This window comes from Pristiophorus japonicus, chromosome 1, assembly GCF_044704955.1.
Source record: "Pristiophorus japonicus isolate sPriJap1 chromosome 1, sPriJap1.hap1, whole genome shotgun sequence".
Taxonomy (NCBI): Eukaryota; Metazoa; Chordata; class Chondrichthyes; family Pristiophoridae; genus Pristiophorus; species Pristiophorus japonicus.
Window position 1 is genome coordinate 126,260,303 of NC_091977.1, and position 27,766 is coordinate 126,288,068.

Sequence of the window (27,766 nt, forward strand, 5' to 3'; positions counted from 1 at the left end):
TATAGAGAGCGAGGAACTTAATACAATCACTCTCACTAATGAAGTAGTACTTGGTAAAATAATGGGACCAAAGATGGACAAGTCCCTAGACCTGACGGCTTGCATCCTAGGGTCTCAAAAGAAGTGGCTGCAAAGATAGTGGATGCAATGGTTGTAATGTATCAAAATATCCTAGATTCTGGGGAGGTCCCAGCAGATTGGAAAACCGCAAATGTAACGTCCCTATTTAAAAAAGGAGGCAAATAGAAAGCAGAAAACTATAGACCAGTTAGCCTAACATCTGTCGTTGGGGAAAATGCTGGAGTCCATTATTCAGGAAGCAGTAACAGGACATTTGGAAAAGCATAATTCAATCAAGCACAGTCAGCATGGTTTTATGAATGGGAAATCATGTTTGACAAATTTGCTGGAGTTCTTTGAGGATATAACAAGCAGGATGGATAAAGGGGAACCAGTGGATGTGGTGTATTTGGATTTCCAGAAGGCATTCGATAAGGTGCCACATAAAAGGTTACTGCACAACATAAAAGTTCATGGGGTTGGGGGTAATATATTAGCATGGATAGAGGATTGGCTAACTAAAAGAAACAGAGAGTTGGGATAAATGGGTAATTTTCTGGTTGGCAAACAGTAACTAGTGGGGTGCAGCAGAGATTGATGCTGGGGCCTCAACTATTTACAATCTATATTAATGACTTGGATGAAGGGACCGAGTGTTATCTAGCCAAGTCTGTTGATGATATAAAGATGGGTGAGAAAGCAAATTGTGAGGAGGACACAAAAAATTTGCAAAGGGATAATATCGACAGGATAAGTGAGTGGGAAAAAATTTGGAAGATGGAGTATAATGTGGGAAAATGTGTGGTTATCCACTTTGGCAGAAAAAATAGTAAAGCAAATTATAATTTAAATGGAGAAAAAATGCAAAGTGCTGCAGTACAGAGGGACCTGGGTGTCCTTGTGCATGAAACACAAAACATTAGTATGCAGGTACAGCAAGTAATCAGGAAGGCAACTGGAATGTTGGCATTTATTGCAAGGGGATAGAGTATAAAAGCAGAGAAGTCCTGCTACAACTGTACAAAGTATTGGTGAGGCCACACCTAGAGTACTGCGTACAGTTTTGGTCTCTAAACTTAAGGAAGGATATACTTGCATTGGAGCTGTTCAGAGAAGGTTCATTAGTTTAATTCCGGAGATGAGGGGGTTGACTTATGAAGATAGGTTGAGTAGGTTGGGCCTATGCTCATTGGAGTTCAGAAGAATGAGAGGTGATCTTATCGAAACATATAAGATAATGAGGGGGCTCGACAAGGTGGATGCAGAGAGGATATTTCCACTCATGGGGAAACTAAAACTAGGGGATATAGGGTTAGAACCAGCATCAGTCTCCACAGCGTGCTGTGATGCCTCCTCCCCTCTCTCCATTATAGGACACATTCGGTCAAATATGTGGCTGGTAACAGCTACTTTTTGTTTGCCTACTTGCTGTGAAGCTCTAAAGTCTCCCTCCTTCCTCCCTAAGCAGCCACACCACACCCAGACACGCCTTCAGTCCCTCTGAGCTTCCTCTCTCTCTGTCTCCTCTTCTGCGCATGTCATGATGACCCTTGACCTCCAGAATCGCAGGAATCGAGCATGCTGTTGCTAAGGACCGCCACACTTTACAGCAGAAGGTCAAAAAAATTTAACGCTACCACCCATTTTATATCGCTCGCGGTAACGGCCATTTCCAAAAGTGGAAACTAGGTGCTTTGAGAATGGACGAGAAACCGGCGATCTGAAAACCCTTTTTTAATGCTCACGCCGGAAATATCGTCCATTTTGGGGCGATAAGCACAAAAGTGCAGGTTCTAACCCATAGTCTCAGAATAAGGGGCCGCCCATTTAAAACTGAGATAAGGAGGAATTTCTTCTCTCAGAGGGTTGTAAATCTGTGGCATTCTCTGCCCCAGAGAGCTGAGGAGGCTGGGTCATTGAATATATTTAAGACGGAGATAGATTTTTGAGCAATAAGGGAACAAAGAGTTATAGGGAGCTGGCAGGGAAGTGGAGCTGATTCCATGATCAGATCAGCCATGATCTTATTGAATGGCAGAGCAGGCTCGAGGGGCCAAATGGCCTACTCCTGCTCCTATTTCTTATGTCCTTATGACAGAAGTAACATAGTGGTATCTCATCCTGTAGCTATCCCACAGCTTGCATCTCCTTTCTAATTCTTGCTGTCTCTCTCTATCTCTGGTTCGTAATTCTGTTATCTTCTCTATCAGTTTGTCTTCGACTCTTTTTCTATATTTGTATATCTTACTCTTTCTGCAAAATAAATTTATCTGATCTTGTGATCAGCTGAAAGTTGCTCATGCAATGGCTGTGGGCATTGCTGCAAAGATTTTATTTGGCAAATATCCACAAATATTTCTTTACCTGATCTCATTTTTGGCTATTTTCTCTACCACTCACATTGGAGTATTTGCTGTAATCATTGGGAGAAACATACATTTTTCTTTCTTATTGTTTATCTGTGAGAAAGACGTGTTTTGGGGCCATATGTTAAAAAGGTCACTGATTGAGAATATCTAAACTATCACCCTCTCCTCTGCACCTCCTCATCTCAAAGGTACTTCCCACTCTCTACAATTTTTTATATTGTACTTTCTATTTGTTATTTAAATCAAAACATTTGCTTCAAATAACCACAACTACTAACCCCAGCCTCTCTCTTCATTAAACTTCTTCTCAGCTTGTTACTATGTCCAGGATATTACATATCTGATGTGGATGTAGGGAAGAGTGGGAGTCACAAACTTCAAGTAATCCAACTGCTTTATTGTTTTATATATATATGTTATGTTACTTGTCTAGATGCTTCCTCAGTGTACTTCAGAGACCTGGTCAATTTCGATAAGGTACACCATGTGAAGGAGCACTGTCTTTAGGGGAAAATGTTTGGCAGAACATTTTTTTGTTCACCAAACTCTGCAAAATGATGAAGCAAATTTTCAAAATATATCATTGTAATCTGAAACCATCAGTATGTTCCTTCCACATGATATTAAAGTAACAGAAATGCTGTGGATTTGTTGCAGATATTCTCTCTCTTTACATGTCATAGACTTTGGGCTCAATTTTCCCCAGTGCTGTTTTTTGGTGTACTGCAAGAGTTACGCCCGTATTTTTGGGCCCCGACCACTCCAAAAAAATAACTAGCAAGTTTCCCCGTTCTATTTTTTGAATTTGGTGCCGCCTGTCCTTTAGCTTTGGGGGGTGGAGCCGAAAAAAACAATAACCCCCCTTCTGCACATGCGTGGAAAAGAAAAGATGTTTTTGACATGATTGCTATGGGCGCGCATGCCCATTACAGCTCCCGGTCTGCATTTGGCCATTTTTAAAGAGCCAGTGTGTGTGAGAACTTTAATTCTCAGTGGAAAAATCGGAGTTGCTGCAATACAAGATGCAACGCGGCTCAAGGACCAAGAATTTCTTACAGGATGAAGTGGAGGCCCTGTTACTATAATTGAGGCCAGATGGCACAAACTGGACACCAGCAGAGGTCACACAAAAGTTTCATTAAAAGAAATGAAGAAACGCTGAAACCAACTTGCAGAAGATTACTGTGCAATGGTGAACACCCGGAAATCTGGAAGCCAGTGCAAAAAGAAGTGGCAGGACCTTGGTCAAGTAGTTAGTGTGAGTAATATTTTCATTTATTCACTGGAATTGCAATTGTAAATGTGACCATCTGTATATGTCCCACCCAGCAGAAAGACACCCTCTCTAAAAAGTTACGTTTTCATCTTTGCAGTGGAAGGTGGCACACAACAAAAGGGAAAGAACTCGAACAGGAGGAGGCCTGGAAAATCTACACCCACTGAAACCCTTGGAAGAGAGGGTCACTGCTTTGATGAGTCCTGCCTGGAGAAAAGCAACCACCACTGCACAAGCTGGGCCCACACTCGAAGGAGAGGGTAAGTCCTGCAAATTCCACAGTCTGGCTTTGCTAAATGTTAAGTACTGCATGGGCTAGCCATGCTTCGGTTCCTGGGGATGTCTCCATCAGCCAAGCTTCGGTTGATTCAACATGCTATCATTCATCATGCTCCTCCAAATTAGCCTGCTGCCTGCACTGTGTTTGCCTATTCATGCCACCCACCCTGCCCCCTCCTCTCCTGCTAACCATTTGTCTGCTCTGTTATATTTTGCAGAACCTGAGGCCAACCCTAACAAGGCTGAAGCAGATGCAGAAGAAGATTCAGACGCGGACGAGCCGGAAGAGGAAAACATCTTCCAATCCTACCTTCCAACAGTGAACTGACGGACAATCTCAGGGGAGTATTGCAAGTAGCCTCCGGAATGGTGCAGTTATCGGAAACATTGTTTCAAGATGCCAATGGTCCTCTCTATTATGCTCCGCGTCGCAATGTGTAACATGTTGTATTCCCGGTCAGCTTCTGTCCGGATTACACGTAGGGGCGTCATGAACCCGGTGCCGAGGTTGTACACTTTGTTTCCCAGCAGCCAACTCTGCCCTCCTGACTGCTGCTGAAACATGGCAGATATAGCACTCTTGCGTAGGATGAAGGCATCATGGGTGCTCCCAAGGTACCTTGCATCGACTGACATGATATGATGCATATCGTCACATACGAGCTGCACATTAACGGAATGGAAGCCTTTTCTGTCCCTGTATATCTCAGAATCCTCCAAAGGTGCTCGCAAGGCGATGTGGGTACAATCAATACAGCCCTGTACCTTTGGGAAGCCAGCAATCCTGGAGAAGCCCACAACCCTTTCACGCGTTGTCTGGGCGGTCATGGAGAACTTGATGTCGTCATTCCTCCGGGCATATAGTCACCTGCCGAATGCAGATATGTGATGCATGTTGAGAAATGGTACACATATCCCCAGTTGTGGCCTGGAATGATCCAGATGCATGGAATGAAAGTGCAGCTGTAATCTTTACTTCAACTGACAAAGCAGTCCTCCTGACGCTTCTCGGCTGCAAATCTGCTTTTATGAACTCACAGATCTCAGTTACAACTTCTTTGCAGAAACACAGCCTTCTCACACAATCTGCATCACTCAGGTGCAGGTATGAACACCTGTCTCAATATACCCAATGTGGGTAACGCCTCCTCCCATTATCCTACGTGCTCCAGGCAGGGATGTACAATTGTTGAAGTTCATCCATGTGATCTTTCAATGTTTGCCATTGCCTATCCACCGTCAATCCTTTAAGTATCATTCACCAGTCTATTCTAGCCAATTCACATCTCATACCATCGAAGTTACCTTTCCTTAAGTTCAGGACCTTAGTCTCTGAATTAACTTTGTCACTCTCCATCTTAATAAAGAATTCTACCATATTATGGTCACTCTTCCTCAAGGGGCCTCACAACAAGATTGTTAATTAGTCCTTTCTCATTACACATCACCCATTCTAGGATGGCCAGCCCTCTAGTTGGTTCCTCGACATTTTGGTCTGGAAAACCATCCCTGATACACTCCAGGAAATCCTCCTTCACCGCATTGCTACCAGTTTGGTTAGCCCAATCTTTATGTAGATTAAAGTCGCCCTGATAACTGCTGTACCTTTATTGTACGCATCCCTAATTTCTTGTTTGATGCTGTCCCCAACCTCACTACTACTGTTTGGTGGTCTGTACACAACTCCCACTAGCATTTTCTGCCCTTTGGTATTCCGCAGCTCTACCCATACAGATTCCACATCATCCAAGCTAATGTCCTTCCTTAGTATTGCGTTAATTTCCTCTTTAACCAGCAACGCTACCCCACCTTCTTTTCCTTTCTGTCTATCCTTCCTGAATGTTGAATACCCCTGGATGTTGGGTTCCCAACCTTGGTCACCCTGGTGCCATATCTCCGTAATCCCAATTATATCATATTCGTTAATAGTTGCCTGCACAGTTAATTCGGCCACCTTATTACGAATACTCCTCGCAATGAGGCACAGAGCCTTCAGGCATTTCTTTTTTAACACACTTTGTCCCTTTAGAATTTTGCTGTAATGTGGTCCTTTTTGATTTTTGCCTTGGGTTTCTCTGCCCTCCACTTTTACTTTTCTTCTTTCTATCTTTTGCTTCCGACCCCATTTTACTTCCCTCTGTCTCCCTGCGTAGATTCCCAACCCCCTGCCATATTAGTTTAACCCCTCCCCAACAGCACTAGCTGAGTCCATGATCAGATTAGCCATGATCTTATTGAATGGCAGAGCAGGCTCAAGGTGCCAAATGGCCTACTCTTGCTCCTATTTCTTTTGTTCTTATGTTCTAGGATGAAAGCATCGTGGCTGCTGCCAGGATACTGGGTATCAACTGCCATGATTAGCGGTGGTGGTCGCACACCAGCTGCACATTGAAGGAGTGGAATCCCTTGCAGTTTCTGAACATCTCAGGATTGTTCTATGGCGCCCTCAATGCGACGTGGGTGCAGTCTACGGTGCCCTGAACCCTGGGGAAGCCTGCAATTCGCAGAAATCCAATCTGCTACTCCAACTGCTTCTTGCTGCTCAACGGGAAGGAAATGTAGTCGCTCCTTCTGTTACAGAGAGCATGGATGGATGGAGTGATGTGCGGCAAACTGCGAAATGTTCGATATGTCTGTTGTAGCAGCTTGGAAAGATCCAGTGGCATAGAAATTGAGTGCTATGGTCATTTTGGTTGCGACAGTCAGAGCTGTCCTCAGCCATGTCTGAGGCTGAATATCTGGTTGCAGGAGATTGCACAGCTCCCTAACGATGTCCTTCCAGAATCGAAGTTAATGTAGAAACATAGAAACATGGAAATTTACAGCGCAGAAGGAGGTCATTCTGGCCCGTCGTGTCCACGCCGGTTGACAAAGAGCCACACAGCCCTTGGTCAGCAGCCCTAAAGGTTACATATAAACCCATGAACAACGATGGAAAGGCAAAGAGCACCCAGCCCAACCAATCCGCCTCACCATAACTGCAACACACATTATACTAAAACATTCTACACTCCACCCCAACCATAGCCATGTGATCTTCTGGGAGAGGCAAAATCCAGATAAAAACCGAGGCCAATTTAGGGAGAAAAAATCTGGAAAAATTCCTCTCTGACCCATCCAGGCGATTGAAATTAGTCCAGGTGATCACCCTGGCCATATTCTATTCCCTGCAGTACTTACCATTATATCTGCTCCTTCCAACAAAAGGTCATCCAGTCTAATCCCAATTATCAGCTTTAGGTCCGTAACCCTGCAGGTTGCTGCACTTTAAGTGCCCATCTAACCATCTCTTAAAAGCGGTGAGGGTTTCTGCATCCACCACTCTTCCAGGCAACGAGTTCCAGATCCCCACAACCCTCTGCGTAAAGAAGCCCCCCCCACTCAGGAGACATTGATCATCCGTCAGATCCATGTGTGAAAACTGCTGCCTCTAGACCCTTGCACGATAGGGCCTTCTCCCTCCACGTCTATGCTCGCGTCTTCCTATTGCAGCTGCCTCATTGCTTTATCCCTCATGCTCTTGCTGCTCCTCGCCCCCTGCAGCCTGCTGCTCACAAGCATCTGCCTCCTGTGCATCCTGCCTTCTATACACCTCATCCACCATCTGGTGCGGGGGTCAGCGTAACTGACCCTCCTCCTGACAGCTGGTCCTTCCTGGGCCACCTCTCTGTGTTGAGGTTTGTCGCCATTTCCATGGTCTTCTGCATGTTGGCCATCCATGTCTGCTGCATCCCTTGTCCGCTGCCTCTGGAGCCGTTGGAGACGGTACCACCTTCTCCTGCATGCCTCCCTGCCGCACCCAATGTGCAGGAGGCGTTCCGCTGCCAGCACTGAACCCATTGCCTCCGCAAGCACAACCTCCACAATGAGGCCTCTGTGTTGTCGAGACTGAGGACCCTAGCCCATTAGCATTCAATGCCGCTCTGAACAAGGCAACTGGCAAACTTGTGAAAAGTCTGAAAAATTCTCGGCAAAAATAATGGTGCTACACGCAACACGCCTTTGAAGGCCGCTGGTGGTCTTGAGCCGGCACTGTGCACTGACACAAAAAACTATTGGGGGGCATTGACAGGCTGCCGGAAGTCTTTTTGACCTGAATTTTCCTTCCGGGGCGGGGCCGCTGTGGTGTGCGCTCTGATGACGTCGTTAAGGATGCATCTGCAAGAGTGGGGCAGAAGTGGGGGGAGCGGGGCAGATCGTCATACCGCATCAAAAACCCCCGAGGACAAAGCTGCAAACATCAGCCAGTCCGCCGCAAGTCAGCGGCCATTCCGCGCCACCCCATGGCCGTTGCTTTCAGGCGGCCACAGGCCTTATCGGGATGGGCAATTTCAGCACCTGTTTCTCTCCACAGTTGTTGCTTGACCCGCTGAGATTTCCAGCATTTTCTGTTTTTATTTAAGATTCCAGCATCCACAGTATTTTGCTTTTGCATTAATGAGATGAATGACCAGTTAATCTGATTAGGTGCTGTTGGTTGAGGGATGTATGTTGGTTAGAACAATTGGAAAAATCTCTGCTCTTCTTTGAAAAAGTGCTATCGCATCTTTAACATCGACCTGAACAGGCAGTCAAGGCCTTAGTGTCGCATCCAAAAGACAATGGCCAGAGAGAAACAGACAGAGCATATACATGGCTTTGCCAGATTTCACCATTGAGCAGGGTGCCATCAACTGCACGCACATGGCTTTGCAGGCACCATATATAAATGCTGAGTTGTACTGCAACCACAAAGGTTATCACTCGCTGAGTGCAATTGTTGTGCGACCACGCTCAGTACATCATGATGGTGAATGCCCAGTATCCTGACAGCACTCATGATGCTTTTATTCTGTGTCAGTCCACTGTTCACCCAGTCCTTGAGCCACCAAGACAGACCAGAGGGTAGTTACTGGGTGACAAGGGCTATCCCATGACTATCTGGCTCTGCAACCCAACCATACATGGCCAGCATGCGTTCAGCAAGAGCCATGTTGTCACACGAAACATCTTAGGGTAAACCATTGGCATCCTTACTCAACGCTTCCACTGCCCACTGCCTGGACCGCTCTAGAGGAGCTCTACAGTACTCACTTAAGCATGTGTCCTCATTAGTCGTGGTCTGCTGTACCCGCCACAACCTAGTCATCATGAGGGCACAGCCCTTGCCACAAGGGATATGGCTACCAGCAAAGGAGAAGGAGGAGGACAAGGGGGAAGAGGAAGAGGAGGAAGAACAGGAGGAGGAGGAGGAGGAGAAAGCGGAAGGAAGGTGGCAACCCAGTCAGCTCCTTTCTGGCCGACATATCTGGGATCGAATCATCGCCTGTGGTACAAGTGAACACAATCCTAATTCCCCTTTCAACACTTGTCCCACACCTTACCCTCCCTCTGTTACTGACAATCACAGCATCATCTTGGCCACAATGCTGAAATAAAATAAAATCTACCACAAAGAAAACTTTCCAATCAAACTTTATCCACATATCCATCCAATATTCCATCCAAAATTTAACTTGTGCATTTTCTTAGTGTCTGTCTTGCATGTTCCTTTGCCTATCCTAGTGCTCCTATGCAGTGCTACCCCAGTGGCTGCAGCTTGGCAGGTGGAAGGCTACTGACCTTCAGTGGGGGAGACTGCAGATGGCCTTGTGCATAACCATCAGTGTTCTACAGTAGGCCACCCACATCAGGGTATTCATTTGAGTCCTGTGCAGCAGAACTCATGGGTGATCTCGCCATCCAAGAAGGTGTCACCTGAGCTACCCTTGTCTCCTGCCTTGGCTGCAGGTCACTTGTGTCACCATGTGCAGATCCTGCATCGAATCCATCCTCTAAAGTACAGCGAGTGTCAGTATCTGAGTTGATGGCTGGGCGTGTGAAATTGAGTGAAGGTGTTGCTTCTTCTTCTAGACTCTCCTTGTTGTTTGACCACTGGCTGGGCAGTCTGGATTTCTTGGGTCTCTGATATGAGAATGGCACATGGGTAGGGTCATGATGAGGGGAGGGGTAAGTAAGAGCTGCATGCTTACACCATGTGCAGATTGTAAATCAGAAGAGAGTATACGATGAGGAGGAACTGGGATGTGAGAAGGAGGATATCGCATCTTGTATTCCTTCTTCCCCATCACTGGCCATGGGCTCAGCCATGTCCCTGCCAAGACTGACCAGTACCATCTCCTCAAAGGGGGTGAGGTGATGAAGGCAAGCCTGTCCCCTGCCGGTTAATGTCTGCTGTTATCTGTTATCTGTTATGCTCCAACTTGCCCTGCAAGAGAAAGGGATTTGTGTCAGTGAATATGGTGTAATGTGTTTGGGTGAACGCATTACACCACTCATCAGCTCGGCTGAACTGCACAATCACGAAAAGTATCAGGCAGCATGAATGTTATGTGACACTGATTTATCTGACACTGAGTCAAGATGACACATAAGACAATACTATTGAAAAGGCATCATGGATTTATTGTAATATTTTAATGCTCTCAATGTGAGGCATGTCAAGTATAGGAAAAGATGCATTCCCTCCACGTTTCCATCCAGTACCAGCATCAAACACTCCCAGATCAGTTATAGTTGGGATTAAATGTATGCAACTCTTCTATTCTGCCCAACAATGTGCCCTAACTTAACCTCAGAAATGCATCCCCAACTCCATTAGTATGATATTCCCATTTGCCACAACATTTATCCTCGTGACTTCTGTAAACTAAGCTGCCAATTAGCATAAATGTTCTGCTTAGCTGAACCTATTAGGAATGGTGCTGAGAACCCAATATTATTTCATGGGCTCTTATACCTTGCCAGAGCGAGGAACTTTCATCCCATTTGTCTGGGATGGATTCAACCTTGATGTCCCAGAGGTGAAAGGATATGGTGCTAACCCGCTGTTGCTGGACGAGGGCTGGACTACTAATCCAGAGAATGTGAGTTCCAATCTCACTCCGTAATATCAAACTGCTACAAATAATTCAGGGCAACTATGAATGGGCAATAAGTGCCGACCTTGCCAGCGACGCCCACATACCGAGAATTTTTTTAAAATTCTAATGAAAATAGTTCCAGGGATGAGGGACTTCAGCTATGTGAATATAGACCAGCTGGGATTGTTTTGTTCTCCTTGGAGCAGAGAAGGTTGAGAGGAGATTTGATAGAGGTGTTCAAAATCATGAAGGGTCTAGACAAAGTAGATAGAGAGAAACTGTTCCCATTGGCGGAAGAGTCAAGAATCAGAGGACACAGATTTTTACACAGCAAATTGCTAGGATCTGGAATGCACTGCCTGAAAGGGTGATGAAGGCAGACTCGATCACTGCTTTTGAAAGGGAATTAGGTAAGTACCTGAAGGAAAAAGATTTGCAGCACTACGGGGAATGGGCAGGTGAGTGAGACGAACTGAAGTAATCTTGCAGAGAGCCGGCTTGGGCTCATCGGGCCAAATAGCCTCCTACTGTCTTGTATCCATTCATTGGGCCCAAGTTTCCACATGATTTGCGCCTGATTTTTAGGAGCAACTGGTGGAGAACGGACTATCTTAGAAATCGCAATTCTCCACTTTTTTTCTGCAGTTCTCGTCAGGTAGAACAGTTCTACTTTGGAACAGAATTTTTTCTTCAAAAGGGGTCGTGTCCGGCCACTGACGCCTGATTTCAAAGTTTCCACAGTGAAAACGTACTCCAAACTAACTTAGAATGGAGCAAGTGAAGATTTTTGTAGAACTGAAAAAACCTTGTCTACACATTAAAAAATCAGGCGCAGGTTACAAATTAGGCATAGGGAACGAGGTGGGGGGGAGGGGGGGGAAGGGAAGTCATTAAATTCTACAATAAATCCTTATTTATACTTCTACAAATATTATACAAATAAATCCGACCTGAATAAACATTTATTAGCAAAGAAAAGATTAAATAAACCATCTTCCTACCTGTGTGAAAGTGCTTCAGTCAGCTCAGCGATGTGGCGTCGTTCCCGCGAACGGGAGGGAGGGAGGGGCAGGCAGGCAGTAACCAGGCAGCAAGCAGCCTTCCACTTGAGGTGGAAGCCTTACAGTCAGCTCAGCGTCGTTCCCGCGAACAGGAGGGAGGGGGGGCAGTAAGCAGGAAGCCTCAGTGCTGATGTGCTGATGGCAATGTGGTTTGATTAAAAAATGTTCAAAAATTAAACAGCTACAAAGAACTCCAAAAATGACCGAGTGCCAATGTTTCCTTCACACTGCGCGTACGCGAACGCTCCAACGCGCACGCGCAGCGTTGCCGGCAGGAAAAAAACTAATTTAAATAGTACCCGCCCCCTCCCACTTACAAAATCGGCACGAGTGTAGGCTCCGCCCCCCTGGGCGCCGCGCCAAACAGACAAGGAGCTGCAGGGCTCTCCAGAATCGCGAGTTTTTTTTCCGGCGCCGTTTTAGGCGCGAAAAACGGGCGCCCAGCTCGGAGGGGCACCTGTTTTTTATCGTGTGGAAACTTGGGCCCTATGATTCAATAATTAAAAAGCTACAATGTAAAAGTGAAATAAAAACATACCTAAGGGCCCAAGTTTCCACATGATTTGCGCCTGATTTTTAGGAGCAACTGGTGGAGAATGGACTATCTTAGAAATCGCAATTCTCCACATTTTTTTTCTGCAGTTCTCGTCAGGTAGAACAGTTCTACTTTGGAACAGAATTTTTTCTTTAAAAGGGGGCGTGTCCGGCCACTGACACCTGATTTCAAAGTTTCCACAGTGAAAACGTACTCCAAACTAAAGTAGAATGGAGCAAGTGAAGATTTTTGTAGAACTGTAAAAACCTGTTCTACACATTAAAAAATCAGGCACAGGTTACAAATTAGGCATAGGGAACAAGGTGGGGGGGAGGGGGGAAGGGAAGTCATTAAATTCTACAATAAATCCTTATTTATACTTCTACAAATATTATACAAATAAATCCAACCTGAATAAACATTTATAAGCAAAGAAAAGATTAAATAAACCATCTTCCTACCTGTGTGAAAGTGCTTCAGTCAGCTTAGCGATGTGGCGTCGTTCCCGCGAACGGGAGGGAGGGAGGGGCAGGCAGTAACCAGGCAGCAAGCAGCCTTCCACTTGAGGTGGAAGCCTTACAGTCAGCTCAGCGTCATTCCTGCGAATGGGAGGGAGGGAGAGGCAGGCAGGCAGTAACCAGGCAGCAAGCAGTCTTCCACTTGAGGTGGAAGCCTTACAGTCAGCTCAGCGATGTTCCCGCGAACGGGAGGGGGGAGGGGGGAGGGGAGGGGAGGGAGGCAGTAACCAGGCAGCAAGCAGCCTTCCACTTGAGGTGGAAGCCTTACAGTCAGCTCAGCATCGTTCCCACGAACGGGAGGGAGGGAGGGAGGGGCAGTAAGCAGGAAGCCTCGGTGCTGATGGCAATGTGGTTTTATTAAAAAATGTTCAAAAATTAAACAGCTACAAAGAACTACAAAAATGGCCGCGTGCCAATGTTTCCTTCACACTGCGCGTGTGCGAATGCTCCAACGCGCACGCGCAGCGTTGCCGGCAGGAAAAAAACTAATTTAAATAGTACCCGCCCCCTCCCACTTACAAAATCGGCGCGAGTGTAGGCTCCGCCCTCCTGGGCGCCGCGCCAAACAGACAAGGAGCTGCAGGGCTCTCCAGAATCGCGAGTTTTTTTTCCGGCGCCGTTTTAGGCGCGAAAAACGGGCACCCAGCTCGGAGGGGCACCTGTTTTTTATCGTGTGGAAATTTGGGCCCAATGAGTTAGTGAATCTAAATTTATACTAAAAAAGTATAAAAATGTTTAGCATTCATACAACTACCAGTTGCATTGTCAGACTATCTTCATTCCCTGACAACTAAGCAAGTTCATTTTGTAAGAGACTTTGTAAGAGATTTGTTCCACCTACTTTCAATTTCTTTTATTTTCATTTCCCATGGAATACAGGCAGTTCTGAAGTTCTCAAAGTCACGCTGAAATTTCATCCATTTCTGAAAGTAAAAATGCAAGATATGTAGCCATTTTCTCATCACTGGCAATTTTTTTCTTTTTTAAAAATGGCCTTCTTTAATCGTCTATTCAACATACTATTCACTAAACAAGACAGCAGACATGTATCTTCATTTCAACTATTCTTCAATTAGCTGTTAGCAAGTTAAATAATTAACTCTAAGCGAGTCGGAAAGCACCTGTGGAAAGAAAAGCAGAGTTAACATTTCAGGTCGATGACCCTTCGTCAGAACTGGTGAGTGTTCAAAAAGAACTCATTCTTAAGAAGCATTGAAAGGGGGAGGGGAAGAAAGAACTAAAGGGAAGATCTGTGATAGGGTGAAAGGCAGGAAAGATAGGAGACAAAAGGGATGATGGGCCGAATTGAAATAGTAATGCCAGGACTTAGAAAAACATTAGTCAAGATATAATGTGAATGGTGGAATAATGACCAGAAGCCATTGAAGACAAGGGAAATAAACATCGGCTTGGGGGGGAGTGGGGGGGGGGGGGAGAAAGGGAGCCAAAGATGGGTAGCGGTTACATTCTGAAATTGTTGAACTCGATGTTGAGTCCAGAAGGCTGTAAAGTGCCTAAACGAAAGATGAGATGCTGAGCTTCGTTGGAACAGTGTTGGTGGCCAAGGACAGAGAGGTCAAAATGGAGAATTAAAGTGACAGGTGACCAGAAACTCAGGGTCACACTTGCAGACTGAATGGAGGCAAAGCAATCACCCAATCTACGCTTGGTCTCCCCAATGTAGAGAAGAGCACATTGTGAGCAGCGAATACAGTATACTAAATTGAAAGAAGTACAAGTAAATCGCCGTTTCACCTGGAAGGAGTATTTGGAGCCCTGGATAGTGGGAAGGGAGGAGGTAAAAGGGCATCTCCTGCACTTGCACGGAAAGGTGCCGTGGGAAGGGGAAGGGGTGCTGGGGGTGACTGCGAAATAGACCAGGGTGTCGCAGAGGGAGCGGTCCCTTCAGAATGCTGGGAGAGCGGAGGGGAAGATGCGATTGGTGATGGGATCACGCTGGAGGTGGCGGAAATGGCGGAGGATGATCCGTTGAACATGGATGCTGGTGCAGTGAAAGGTGAGGACAAGGGAAAGCCTGTCATGGTTCTGAGAGGGAAGGGAAGTGATGAGAACAGAGGTGCAGGAAATAGAATGGACAGGGTCGAGGGCCATGTTAATCACGGTGGAGGGGAATCCTCAATTGAGGAAAAAGGAAGACATGTCAGCACTAGTGTGAAAGGTGGCGTCGACAGGCAGATGCGACGGAGACAGAGAAACTGGGAGAATGGAATGGAGTTCTTACAGGATGCGGGGTGGGAGGAAGTGTAGTCCAGGTAGCTGTGGGAGTCAGTGGGCTTATAGTGGATACTAGTCAAAAGCCTATCCCCAAAGATGGAGAGAGAAATCAAGGAAGAAACATAGAAAATAGGTGCAAGAGTAGGCCATTCGGCCCTTCGAGCCTGCACCACCATTCAATAAAATCATGGCTGATCATTCCTTCAGTACCCCTTTCCTATTTTTTTTTCATATCCCTTGATCCCTTTAGCCGTAAGGGCCATATCTTAAATATATCCAATGAATTGGCATCAACAACTCTCTGCAGCAAGGAATTCCACAGGTTAACAACTCTCTGAAGAAATTTCTCCTCATCTCAGTCCTAAATGGCCTGCCCCTTATCCTAAGACTGTGTCCCCTGGTTCTGGACTTCCCCAACATCAGGAACATTCTTCCCGCATCTAACCTGTCCAGTCTCATCAGAATCTTATATGTTTCTATGCGATCCCCTCTCATCCTTCTAATCTCCAGTGTATAAAGGCCCAGTTGATCCAGTCTCTCCTCATATGTCAGTCTAGCCATCCCGGGAATCAGTCTGGTGAACCTTTGCTGCACTCCCTTAATAGCAAGAACGTCCTTCCTCAAATTAGGAGACTAAAACTGAACACAATATTCCAGGTGGGGCCTCACCAAGGCCCTGTACAACTGCAGTAAGACTTCCCTGCTCCTATACTCAAATCCCTTTGCTATGAAGGCCAACATACCATTTGCCTTCTTCACCGCCTGCTGTACCTACATGCCAACTTTCAATGACTGATGAAACATGATACCCAGGTCTCGCTGCACCTCCCCTTTTTCTAATCTGCCGCCATTCAGATAATATTCTGCCTTCGTGTTTTTGCCCCCAAAGTGGATAACCTCACATTTATCCACATTATAATGCATCTGCCATGTATTTGCCCACTCACCTAACCTGTCCAAGTCACCCTGCAGCCTCTTAGCGTCCTCCTCACAGCTCACACCGCCACCCAGTTTAGTGTCATCTGCAAACTTGGAGATATTACACTCTATTCCATCATCTAAATCATTAATATATATTGTAAAGAGCTGGGGTCTCAGCACTGAGCCCTGCGGCACTCCACTAGTCACTGCCTGCCATTCTGAAAAGGACCCGTTTATCCCGACTCTCTGCTTCCTGTCTGCCAGCCAGTTCTCTATCCACGTCAGTACATTGCCCCCATTACCATGTGCTTTGATTTTGCACACCAATCTCTTGTGTGAGACCTTGTCAAAAGCCTTTTGAAAGTCCAAATACACCACATCCACGGGTTCTCCCTTGTCCACTCTACTAGTTACATCCTCAAAAAATTCCAGAAGATTTGTCAAGCATGATTTCCCTTTCATAAATCTTATCACTGCTTTCCAAATGCGCTGCTCTTTCATCCTTAATGATTGATTCCAATATTTTCCCCACTACTGATGTCAGGCTAACCGGTCTATAATTTCCCGTTTTCTCTCTCCCTCCTTTTTTTAAAAGTGGTGTTACATTAGCAACCCTCCAGTCTATAGGAACTGCTCCAGAGTCAATAGACTGTTGGAAAATTATCACCAATGCATCCACTATTTCTAGGGCCACTTCCTTAAGGAAGGAAAGGGAACAGTCAGAGATGGACCATGTGAAGGTGCGGGAAGGATGGAAATTGGATGCAAAGTGAATAAAATTTTCAAGTTCAGGGCGAGAGCAGGAAACGGCACTGATACAGTCATCAACGTACCGGAAAAAGAGGTGAGGGAGGGGACCCGAGTAGAACTGGAACAAAGAATGTTCTACATATCCCACGAAAAGGCAGGTATAGCTCAGACCCATGTGGGTTCCCATAATTTGGAGATGGAGTTAAAGGAGAAGTTGTTCAATGTGAGAACAAGTTCAGCCAGGCGGAAGAGGGTGGTGGTGGATGGGGACTGGTTGGATCTCTGCTCGAGGAAGAAGTGGAGCGCCCTCAGGCCCTCCTGGTGGGGGATGGAAGTGTGGAGGGATTGGACATTCATGGCGAAAAGAGATGGTTGGGGCCGGGAAACTGGAAACTGTTGAAGTGACGGAGGATGTGGGAGGAGTCACGGATGTAGGTGGGAAGAGAGTGGACAAGGGGAGCAAAAATAGAGTTGAGATAGGAAGAAATAGATTCTGTGGGGCAAGAACAGGCTGAAACTATGGGTCTACCGGGGCAGTCCTGTTTGCAGATCTTTGGAAGGAGAGAGAAGCGGGCTGTGCGAGGTTGGGGAACTATGAGGTTGGTGGCTGTGGAGCGAAGATCTCCAGAGGAGATGAGGTTAGTGACGGTCTGGGAAATTATGGCTTGATGTTCAGTATTGGGGTCATGGTCCAGGGGAGCACCTTTCCGTGCAAGTGCAGGAGATGTAATACCTGCCCTTTTACCTCCTCCCTTCCCACTATCCAGGGCCCCAAATACTCCTTCCAGGTGAAACAGCGATTTACTTGTACTTCTTTCAATTTAGTATACTGTATTCGCTGCTCACGATGTGGTATCCTCTACATTGAGGAGACCAAACGTAGATTGGGTGACCACTTTCTGGAACACCTCCGTTCAGTCCGCAAGTGTGACCCTGAGCTTCTGGTCGCCTGTCACTTTAATTCCCCACTCTGACCTCTCTGTCTTTGGCTTCCTACACTGTTCCAATGAAGCTCAACGCAAGTTCGAGGAACAGCACCTCATCTTTCGTTTAGGCACTTTACAGCCTTCTGGACTCAACATCGAGTTCAACAATTTCAAAGCATAACTGCTGCCAATCTTTGGCTCCCTTCCCCCCTCCGCCCCCCAAGCCTATGTTTTTTTTCTCCTTGTCTCCAATGGAAGCTGGTCGTTATCCCGCCATTCACACCCTATCTTGACTAATGTTTTTCTAACTCCTGGCATTACCATTTCAATTCGGCCCATCATCCCTTTTGTCTCTTATTTCTCCTGCCTTCCATACTATCACAGACCTCCCCTTTCATTCTTTCTTCCCCTCCCCCTTTCAGTACTTCTTAAGAATGTGTTCTTTTTGAACACTCACCAGTTCTGACGAAAGGTTATCGACCTGAAACATTAACTCTGCTTTTCTTTCCACAGATGATGCCTGACCCTTTGAGAGTTCCAGCATTTTCTGGTTTTATTTCAGATTCCAGCATCCGCAGTATTTTGCTTTTGTAAAGAATTAACTCTCCCTAGCCACTGTCTGCGGCTGAACCAGACCGTTTGCAAACCTGGCATCCTGTTTGACCCTGAGCTGAGCTTCCAACACATATCCTCTCCATCACCAAGACTGCCGACTTCAACCTCTGTAACATCGCCTGTCTCCGCCTCTGTTACTGCCTTTAATATCTTTGGGCTCATCTATTCCAATGCTCTTTTGGCTGGACTCCCACCTTGCACCATCTGTTAACTTGAGCTCATCCAAGCCTTTGCTGCCCATATCCTAACTTGCACCTGTGCTCGCTGACATACTATGGCTCCTGGTCCGGCAATCCCTTTATTTTAAAATTCTCATCATGTTTTCAAATCTCTCCATGGCCTCACCCTTTCCTCCAACCCTCCGAGATCTTTGCAGTCTTCCAATTCTGGCCTCTTGTGCATCACAGATTTTAATCACTCCACTATTGTCGGTCGTGGCTTAAGTTGCTTAGGCCCCAAGCTCTGGAATTCCTTCACTAAACCTCTCCACCGCTCTACGTGTCTCTTCTCTAAGACGGGTTTTAAAACCTTCCTATTTGACCCAGTTTTTGGCCACCTGTCTGAATATTTCTTTATGTGGCTCAGTGTCAAATTTTGTTTGATAACGCTCCTGTGAAGCACCTTGGGACATTTTACTATGTTAAAGGCACTATCTAAATGCAAGTTGTTGTTTGAGTTCCCCTTCCACCCTCTGGGAATAGCAATGAACCTTAGCTTGGTGCTTCCCCAGCAGTTCAGCTGATCTCAAGAGTATATTGCATAGGGAATAACAGAAATTAATTTACCTACCACTGCTAGAAATAAACATTTAGATAAATTCTGAGTTTGGATTTAGGTTCAGGCTTAACACATAAGTTTCTGAACTTCCAATTTTAAGTCCAGGCCATCAGATCGAAACAACCCTCCTAATCAACCATGGTCTTCAATACACTTCTTGAAGGTAAGTACAAAAGGTAAACATAACAATAATAAATCACTTCATGATTATAATCCTCTAAAAAGTTCCACTCAGATCTAACCTGTACATAGGAACAGAAGTAGGTCATTCGGTTCCTCAAGCCTATTCCGTCATAGTTGATCTGTACCTCAACTGCAATTATCTGTCTTTGCTTCAGATCACTGGATACCTTTAACTAACAGTAATCTATTGATAATCATGGATGAATCTGTAACAGGTTTGTCGAAACTACCTGCTAAGCTGGAACTGCTCACTTATTAATCCAAGATCAAAGTACTCAACAGATTGTGAACATTGGCGACAAATGCAGGCACTACATACTGAGGTCACCTGCATGGGATCCTGTTGTTGAATGAATGATGGAAACATCCTAATTGCCAGATGTTAGCATCAGATGAGTCATATGTTACTACTAATGATAATTGACCTTGGAGCTCTGCGGATTACTGTATCATAGACATTTTCTATTGTAGTTTGGTTTTGTGGTTGTATATTCACTGATAAAGTGAAGTTGCTAAGAAGCATTGTCTTTTCAAGCCAACAGCCAAACCTGTGGCCTCTACCACCAAAAAGGACAAGGGCAGCAGGTACATGGGAAAACCATCTCCTCCAAGTTCCCCATCAAGTCACACACCATCCTGACTCCGACTTACATCATCCTCCCTTCATCGTGGGGTGGTGGGTGGGCATCGGCACCTTGCGGTCAGACAGCTGTTAACGGATACGATGTAATTGGGATTACGGTGACATGACCAAGGCTGGGAACTCAACATCCAGGGGTATTCAATATTCAGGAAGGATGGACAGAAAGGAAAAGGAGGTGGGATAGCATTGCTGATTAAAGAGGAGATTAACGCAATAGTAAAGAAAGACATTAGCTTAGATGATGTGGAATCGGTATGGGTAGAGCAGTGGAACACCAAAGGGCAGAAAACGCTACTGGGAGTTGTGTACAGACCACCAAACAGTAGTCGTGAGGTTGGGGTTGACATCAAACAAGAAATTAGGGATGCGTGCAATAAAGGTACAGCAGTTATCATGGGTGACTTTAATCGCACATAGATTGGGCTAACCAAACTGGTAGCAATACGGTGGAGGAGGATTTCCTGGAGTGTATAAGGGATGGTTTTCTAGACCAATATGTCGAGGAACCAACTAGAGGGCTGGCCATCCTAGACTGGGTGTTGTGTAACGAGAGAGGATTAATTAGCAATCTTGTTGTGCGTGGCGACTTGGGGAAGAGTGACCATAATATGGTAGAATTCTTCATTAAGATGGAGAATGACACATTTAATTCAAAGACTAGAGCCCTAAACTTAAAGAAAGGTAACTTCGATGGTATGAGACATGAATTGGCTAGAATAGACTGGCGAATGATACTTAAAGGGTTGACAGTAGGTAGGCAATGGCAGACATTTAAAGATCACATGGATGAACTTCAACAATTGTACATCCCTGTCTGGTGTAAAAATAAAACGGGGAAGGTGGCTCAACCGTGGCTAACAAGGGAAATTAGGGATAGTGTTAAATCCAAGGCAGAGGCATATAAATTGGCCAGCAAAAGCAGCAAACCTGAGGGCTGGGAAAAATTTAGAATTCAGCAGAGGAGGACAAAGGGTTTAATTAGGAGGAGGAAAATAGAGTATGAGAGTAAGCTTCCAGGGAACATAAAAACTGACTGCAAAAGCTTCTGTAGATATGTGAAGAGAAAAAGATTAGTGAAGATAAACATAGGTGCCTTGCAGTCAGAATCAGGTGAATTTATAATGGGGAAAAAATAAATGGCAGACCAATTGAACAAATACTTTGGTTCTGTCTTCACGAAGGAAGACACAAATAACCTTCTGGAAATACTAGGGGGCTGAGGGTCTAGCGAGAAGGAGGAACTGAAGGAAATCCTTATTAGTCAGGAAATTGCGTTAGGGAAATTGATGGGACTAAAGGCTGATAAATCCCCCGGGCCTGATAGTCTGCATCCCAGAGTACTTAAGGAAGTGGCCTTAGAAATAGTGGATGCATTGGTGGTCATTTTCCAACATTCTAAAGACTCTGGATCAGTTCCTATGGCTTGGAGGGCAGCTAATGTAACCCCACTTTTTAAAAAAGGAGGGAGAGAGAAAACAGGGAATTATAGACCGGTTAGCCTGATATCGTAGTGGGGAAAATGTTGGAATCAATTATTAAAGATGTAATAGCAGCGCATTTGGAAAGCAGTGACAGGATCGGTCCAAGTCAGCATGGATTTATGAAAGGGAAATCATGCTTGACAAATCTTCTAGAATTTTTTGAGGATGTAACTAGTAGAGTGGACAAGGGAGAACCAGTGAATGTGGTGTATTTGGATTTTCAAAAGGCTGTTGACAAGGTCCTACACAAGAGATTGGTGTGCAAAATCAAAGCACATGATATTGGGAGTAATGTATTGACGTGGATAGAGAACTGGTTGGCAGAGAGGAAGCAAAGAGTAGGAATAAATGGGTCCTTTTCAGAAAGGCAGGCAGTGACTAGTGGGGTACCGCAAGATTCAACGCTGGGACCCCAGCTATTTATAATATACATTAATGATTTAGATGAAGGAATTGAATGTAATATCTCCAAGTTTGCAGATGACACTAAGTTGGGTGGGTGTGTGAGCTGTGAGGAGGATGCTAAGAGGTTGCAGAGTGACTTGAACAGGTTCGGTGAGTGGACAAATGCATGGCAGATGCAGTATAATGTGGATAAATGTGAGGTTATCCACTTTGGTGGCAAGAACAGGGAGGCAGAATATTATCTGAATGGTGACAGATTAGAAAAAGGGGAGGTGCAACGAAACCTGGGTGTCATGGTACATCAGTCATTGAAAGTTGGCATGCAGGTACAGCAGGTGGTGAAGAAGGCAAATCATTGAAAGTTGGCATGCTCACAATTTGGTTTCTCATCCATCTTTCTATCATCAGCAAACTTGGCTACATTACACTTCGTCCCTTCATCGAAGTCGTTAATATAGATTGTAAATAGTTGAGGCCCCAGCACCGATCCCTGCCGCACCCCACTAGTTACTATTTGCCAACCAAAAAATGACCTGTTTATCCCGAATATATGTTTTCTGTTAGTTAGCCAATCCTCTATCCATGCTAATATATTAGCCCCAACCGCGTGAGCTTTTATTTTATGCAGTAATCTTTTATGTGGCACCTTATCGAATGCCTTCTGGAAATCCAAATACACTATATCCCCTTTATCCACCCTGATCATTGCATCCTCAAAGAACTCCACCAAATTTGTCAAACATGATTTCTCTTTCATAAAACCATGCTGTCTCTGCTTGATTGAATTATGCTTTTCCAAATGTCCTGCTACTGCTTCCTTAATAATGGTCTCCAGCATTTTCTCAATGATAGATGTTAGGCTAACTGGTCTATCGTTTCCTGCTATCTGTCTGCCTCCTTTTTTAAATAGGGGCGTTACATTTGCGGTTTTCCAATTTGCTGGAACCTCTCCAGAATCCAGGGAGTTTGGTAGATTACAACCAATGCATCCACTATCTCTGCAGCCACTCCTTTTATGACCATAGGATGCAAGCCATGAGATCCAGGGGACTTGTCTGTGTTTAGTCCCATTATTTTACTGAGTACTACTTCTTTAGTCATAGTGATTGTATTCAGTTCCTTCCTCTCTGTAGCCCCTTGATTAGCCCCTATTGGGATGTTTTTAGTGTCTTCTACCATGAAGACCGACACAAAATATTCGTTCAATGTCTCTGCCATTTCCCTGTTCCCCATTATTAATTGCACTGTCTCATCCTCAAGGGGACTAACATTTACTTTAGCCACTCTTTTCCTTTTTATGTACCTGTATAAACTCTTACAATAAAAGCTAAGAGTTAGACAAGAGGTTAATCAATCAAAAGACACAGATGTAACCCTACTGCAGAGTTAGGTCACTTACTTTGGTCATCATTACTTTATAGGCATAAAACCTTTTGCCTTTTCCTTTCCCAAGTGCGCCTTCAAATTTCTCCACAAATTCCTGTGATTCTCTGAAAATTGGGCAGAAATAACTTGATGAAATAAAAGGTACACCACATACTAGATGTAGCAACTAATTGCATCAGAACCAAAAAGTAAATTTAGGACTAACAATTTGATTAGGCCTGAAAATGGGCACGGGGATCGCAATGTGCGATCGGCCCACACATGTTGAAAGTAATGCAGGTAGCCGGCTAATTACCATAATTGATATGTGCAGCCCAGCACTGAGCACACTGTTGAGTGGCTGAGTGCTCAGCAGGGGGCCAAAGTTCATGCAAAGCTACCTCTATTTAAAGCTAGCCTCCACTTTTAAAGGAAGTAAGCACCTCTTAAAGGTGAGGTGCATTCTGCATTCAGCAGCTGTTGTAACTGCTTGTGAAGGCAACTGTGAGTGAGTAATGGCTCAACAGGGCAGAGAAAGGGCACCAAAGTTTTCGGACACAGCACTACAGACCTTAGTGCAGGGGGTAGAAAGGAGGAGACAGGTCCTTACCCTCAGTGGTCATTGCCAGCAGTCTTGCCCCGAGGACCAGGATCCAGTGCTGTAAGAAGTTCAGTGATCTCACACGAGTGGTCAAGATCAGTGAATGCTTCTTCAAAAGCCATCTCCCGCCAACTGCCTCACATACTGTTCAATGCACCACACCCCCATCACTCACCTACCAACAATCTTTACCAATCACAACTCATAGCGGCCTATAAAAGGCTCAGCAGTCCGGGGAGCGTCGAGAGAGGCAGCGGCCTATAAAAGGCTCAGCAGTCCGGGGAGCGTCGAGAGAGGCAGCGGCCTATAAAAGGCTCAGCAGTCCGGGGAGCGTCGAGAGAGGCGGGAGTCGAGAGAGGCAGCGGCCTATAAAAGACTCAGCAGCCCGGGGAGCGTCGAGAGAGGCAGCGGCCTATAAAAGGCTCAGCAGTCCGGGGAGCGTCGAGAGAGGCAGCGGTCTATAAAAGGCTCAGCAGTCCAGAGAGCGTCGAGAGAGGCGGGAGTCGAGAGAGGCAGCGGCCTATAAAAGGCTCAGCAGTCCGGGGAGCGTCGAGAGAGGCAGCGGCCTATAAAAGGCTCAGCAGTCCGGGGAGAGTCGAGAGAGGCGGGAGTTGAGAGAGACAGCGGCCTGTAAAAGGCTCAGCAGTCCGGGGACCGGTGCAGCTCCAGCTGGGAGAGAAGGCAAAAAAGAAGTAGAAAGAAATCAAAAGGTGACGTCACAGCCAACGTGGTAAGTGATTGGCTGCTGATTGGTGAGTAGTTTTTCTTTTTCTTTATTAGTCAGTAACTTTTAACATTGTTGTCGCCAATTTAAGTGTATCTAAGGGTTAAGACACGGCAGGACAGCTCGGTCATGTGATATGCTCCTCCTGTACCATGTGGGAACACGGGGACAACACCAGTGTCCCTGACGACTACATGTGCGGGAAGTGTGTCCACCTCTGGCTCCTGACGGTCCGCGTTGCGGAGTTGGAGCTGAGGGTGGATTCACTCTGGAGCATCCACGATGCTGAGAATGACGTGAGTATCACGTGTAGCGAGTTGGTCTTACCGCAGGAGAAGGGTCCACAGCCAGCAAGGGAATGGAAGACCAGCAGGAAGAGTAGTGCACGGAAGGTAGTGCAGGGGTCCCCTGTGGTCATCCCACTGCAAAACAGATACACTGCTTTGAGTGCTGTTGAGGGGGATGACTCATCAGGAGAGGCCAGCAGCAGCCAAGTTCATGGCACCGTGGCTGGCTATGTTGCACAGGAGGGCAGGAAAAAAAGTGGGCGAGCGATAGTGATAGGGGATTCAATTGTAAGGGGAATAGATAGGCGTTTCTGCGGCCGCAACCGAGACTCCAGGATGGTATGTTGCCTCCCTGGTGCAAGGGTCAAGGATGTCTCGGAGCGGGTGCAGGACATTCTAAAAAGGGAGGGAGAACAGCCAGTTGTCGTGGTGCACGTTGGTACCAACGACATAGGTAAAAAAAGGGATGAGATCCTACGAAATGAATTTAAGGAGCTAGGAGCTAAATTAAAAAGTAGGACCTCAAAAGTAGTAATCTCGGGATTGCTACCAGTGCCACGTGCTAGTCAGAGTAGGAATCGCAGGATAGCTCAGATGAATACGTGGCTTGAGCAATGGTGCAGCAGGGAGGGATTCAAATTCCTGGGGCATTGGAACCGGTTCTGGGGGAGGTGGGACCAGTACAATCCGGACGGTCTGCACCTGGGCAGAATCGGAACCAATGTCCTCGGGGGAGTGTTTGCTAGTGCTGTTGGGGAGGAGTTAAACTAATATGGCAGGGGGATGGGAACCAATGCAGGGAGATAGAGGGAAACAAAAAGGAGGCAAAAGCAAAAGACAGAAAGGAGATGAGGAAAAGTGGAGGGCAGAGAAACCCAAGGCAAAGAACAAAAAGGGCCATTGTACAGCAAAATTCTAAAAGGACAGAGGGTGTTAAAAAAACAAGACTAAAGGCTTTGTGTCTTAATGCAAGGAGTATCCGCAATAAGGTGGATGAATTAACTGTGCAAATAGATGTTAACAAATATGATGTGATTGGGATTACGGAGACGTGGCTCAGGGCTGGGAACTCAACATCCAGGGGTATTCAACATTCAGGAAGGATAGAATAAAAGGAAAAGGAGGTGGGGTAGCATTGCTGGTTAAGGAGGAGATTAAGGCAATAGTTAGGAAGGACATTAGCTTGGATGATGTGGAATCTATATGGGTAGAGCTGCAGAACACCAAAGGGCAAAAAATGTTAGTGGGAGTTGTGTACAGACCTCCAAACAGTAGTAGTGATGTTGGGGTGGGCATCAAACATGAAATTAGGGGTGCGTGCAATAAAGGTGCAGCAGTTATAATGGGTGACTTTAATATGCACATAGATTGGGCTAACCAAACTGGAAGCAATACGGTGGAGGAGGATTTCCTGGAGTGCATAAGGGATGGTTTTTTGAGACCAATATGTCGAGGAACCAACTAGGGGGGAGGCCATCTTAGACTGGGTGTTATGTAATGAGAGAGGATTAATTAGCAATCTCGTTGTACGAGGCCCCTTGGGGAAGAGTGACCATAATATGGTGGAATTCTGCATTGGGATGGAGAATGAAACAGTTAATTCAGAGACCATGGTCCAGAACTTAAAGCAGGCTAACTTCGAAGGTATGAGGTGTGAATTGGCTGGGATGGATTGGCGAATGATACTTAAGGGGTTGACTGTGGATGGGCAATGACAGACATTTAGAGACCGCATGGATGAACTACAACAATTGTACATTCCTGTCTGGCATAAAAATAAAAAAGGGAAGGTGGCTCAACTGTGGCTATCAAGGGAAATCAGGGATAGTATTAAAGCCAAGGAAGTGGTATACAAATTGGCCAGAAATAGCAGTGAACCTGGGGACTGGGAGAAATTTAGAACTCAGCAGAGGAGGACAAAGGGTTTGATTAGGGCAGGGAAAATGGAGTACGAGAAGAAGCTTGCAGGGAACATTAAGACAGATTGCAAAAGTTTCTATAGATATGTAAAGAGAAAAAGGTTAGTAAAGACAAATGTAGGTCCCCTGCAGTCAGAATCAGGGGAAGTCATAACGGGGAACAAAAAAATGGCGGACGAACTGAACAAGTACTTTGGTTCGGTATTCACGAAGGAGGACACGAACAACCTTCCGGTTATAAAAGGGGTCGGGGGGTCTAGTAAGAAGGAGGAACTGAGGGAAATCCTTATTAGCCGTGAAATTGTGTTGGGGAAATTGATGGGATTAAAGGCCGATAAATCCCCAGGGCCTGATGGACTGCATCCCAGAGTACTTAAGGAGGTGGCCTTGGAAATAGTGGATGCGTTGACAGTCATTTTCCAACATTCCATTGACTCTGGATCAGTTCCTATAGAGTGGAGGGTAGCCAATGTAACCCCACTTTTTAAAAAAGGAGGGAGAGAGAAAACAGGGAATTATAGACCGTCAGCCTGACATCGGTAGTGGGTAAAATGATGGAATCAATTATTAAGGATGTCATAGCAGTGCATTTGGAAAGAGGTGACATGATAGGTCCAAGTCAGCATGGATTTGTGAAAGGGAAATCATGCTTGACAAATCTTCTGGAATTTTTTGAGGATGTTTCCAGTAGAGTGGACAAGGGAGAACCAGTTGATGTGGTATATTTGGACTTTCAGAAGGCGTTCGACAAGGTCCCACACAAGAGATTGATGTGCAAAGTTAGAGCACATGGGATTGGGGGTAGTGTACTGACATGGATTGAGAACTGGTTGTCAGACAGCAAGCAAAGAGTAGGAGTAAATGGGTACTTTTCAGAATGGCAGGCAGTGACTAGTGGGGTACCGCAAGGTTCTGTGCTGGGGCCCCAGCTGTT

At 45.7% G+C, this 27,766-nt stretch overlaps 1 protein-coding gene across 1 annotated transcript in view; it reads right to left on the minus strand.

Moving 5' to 3' along the window:
* Positions 1 to 27,766, minus strand: part of tmc1 (transmembrane channel-like 1) — a 166,792-nt gene that overhangs the window by 84,012 nt on the left and 55,014 nt on the right. Inside the window, exons 7-8 of the mRNA XM_070871036.1 lie at positions 23,336 to 23,426; positions 13,842 to 13,923 (exon numbers count right to left, since the gene is read on the minus strand). Coding sequence (XP_070727137.1) covers positions 13,842 to 13,923; positions 23,336 to 23,426 — 173 coding nt within the window. The remainder of the gene's footprint in view (positions 1 to 13,841; positions 13,924 to 23,335; positions 23,427 to 27,766) is intronic.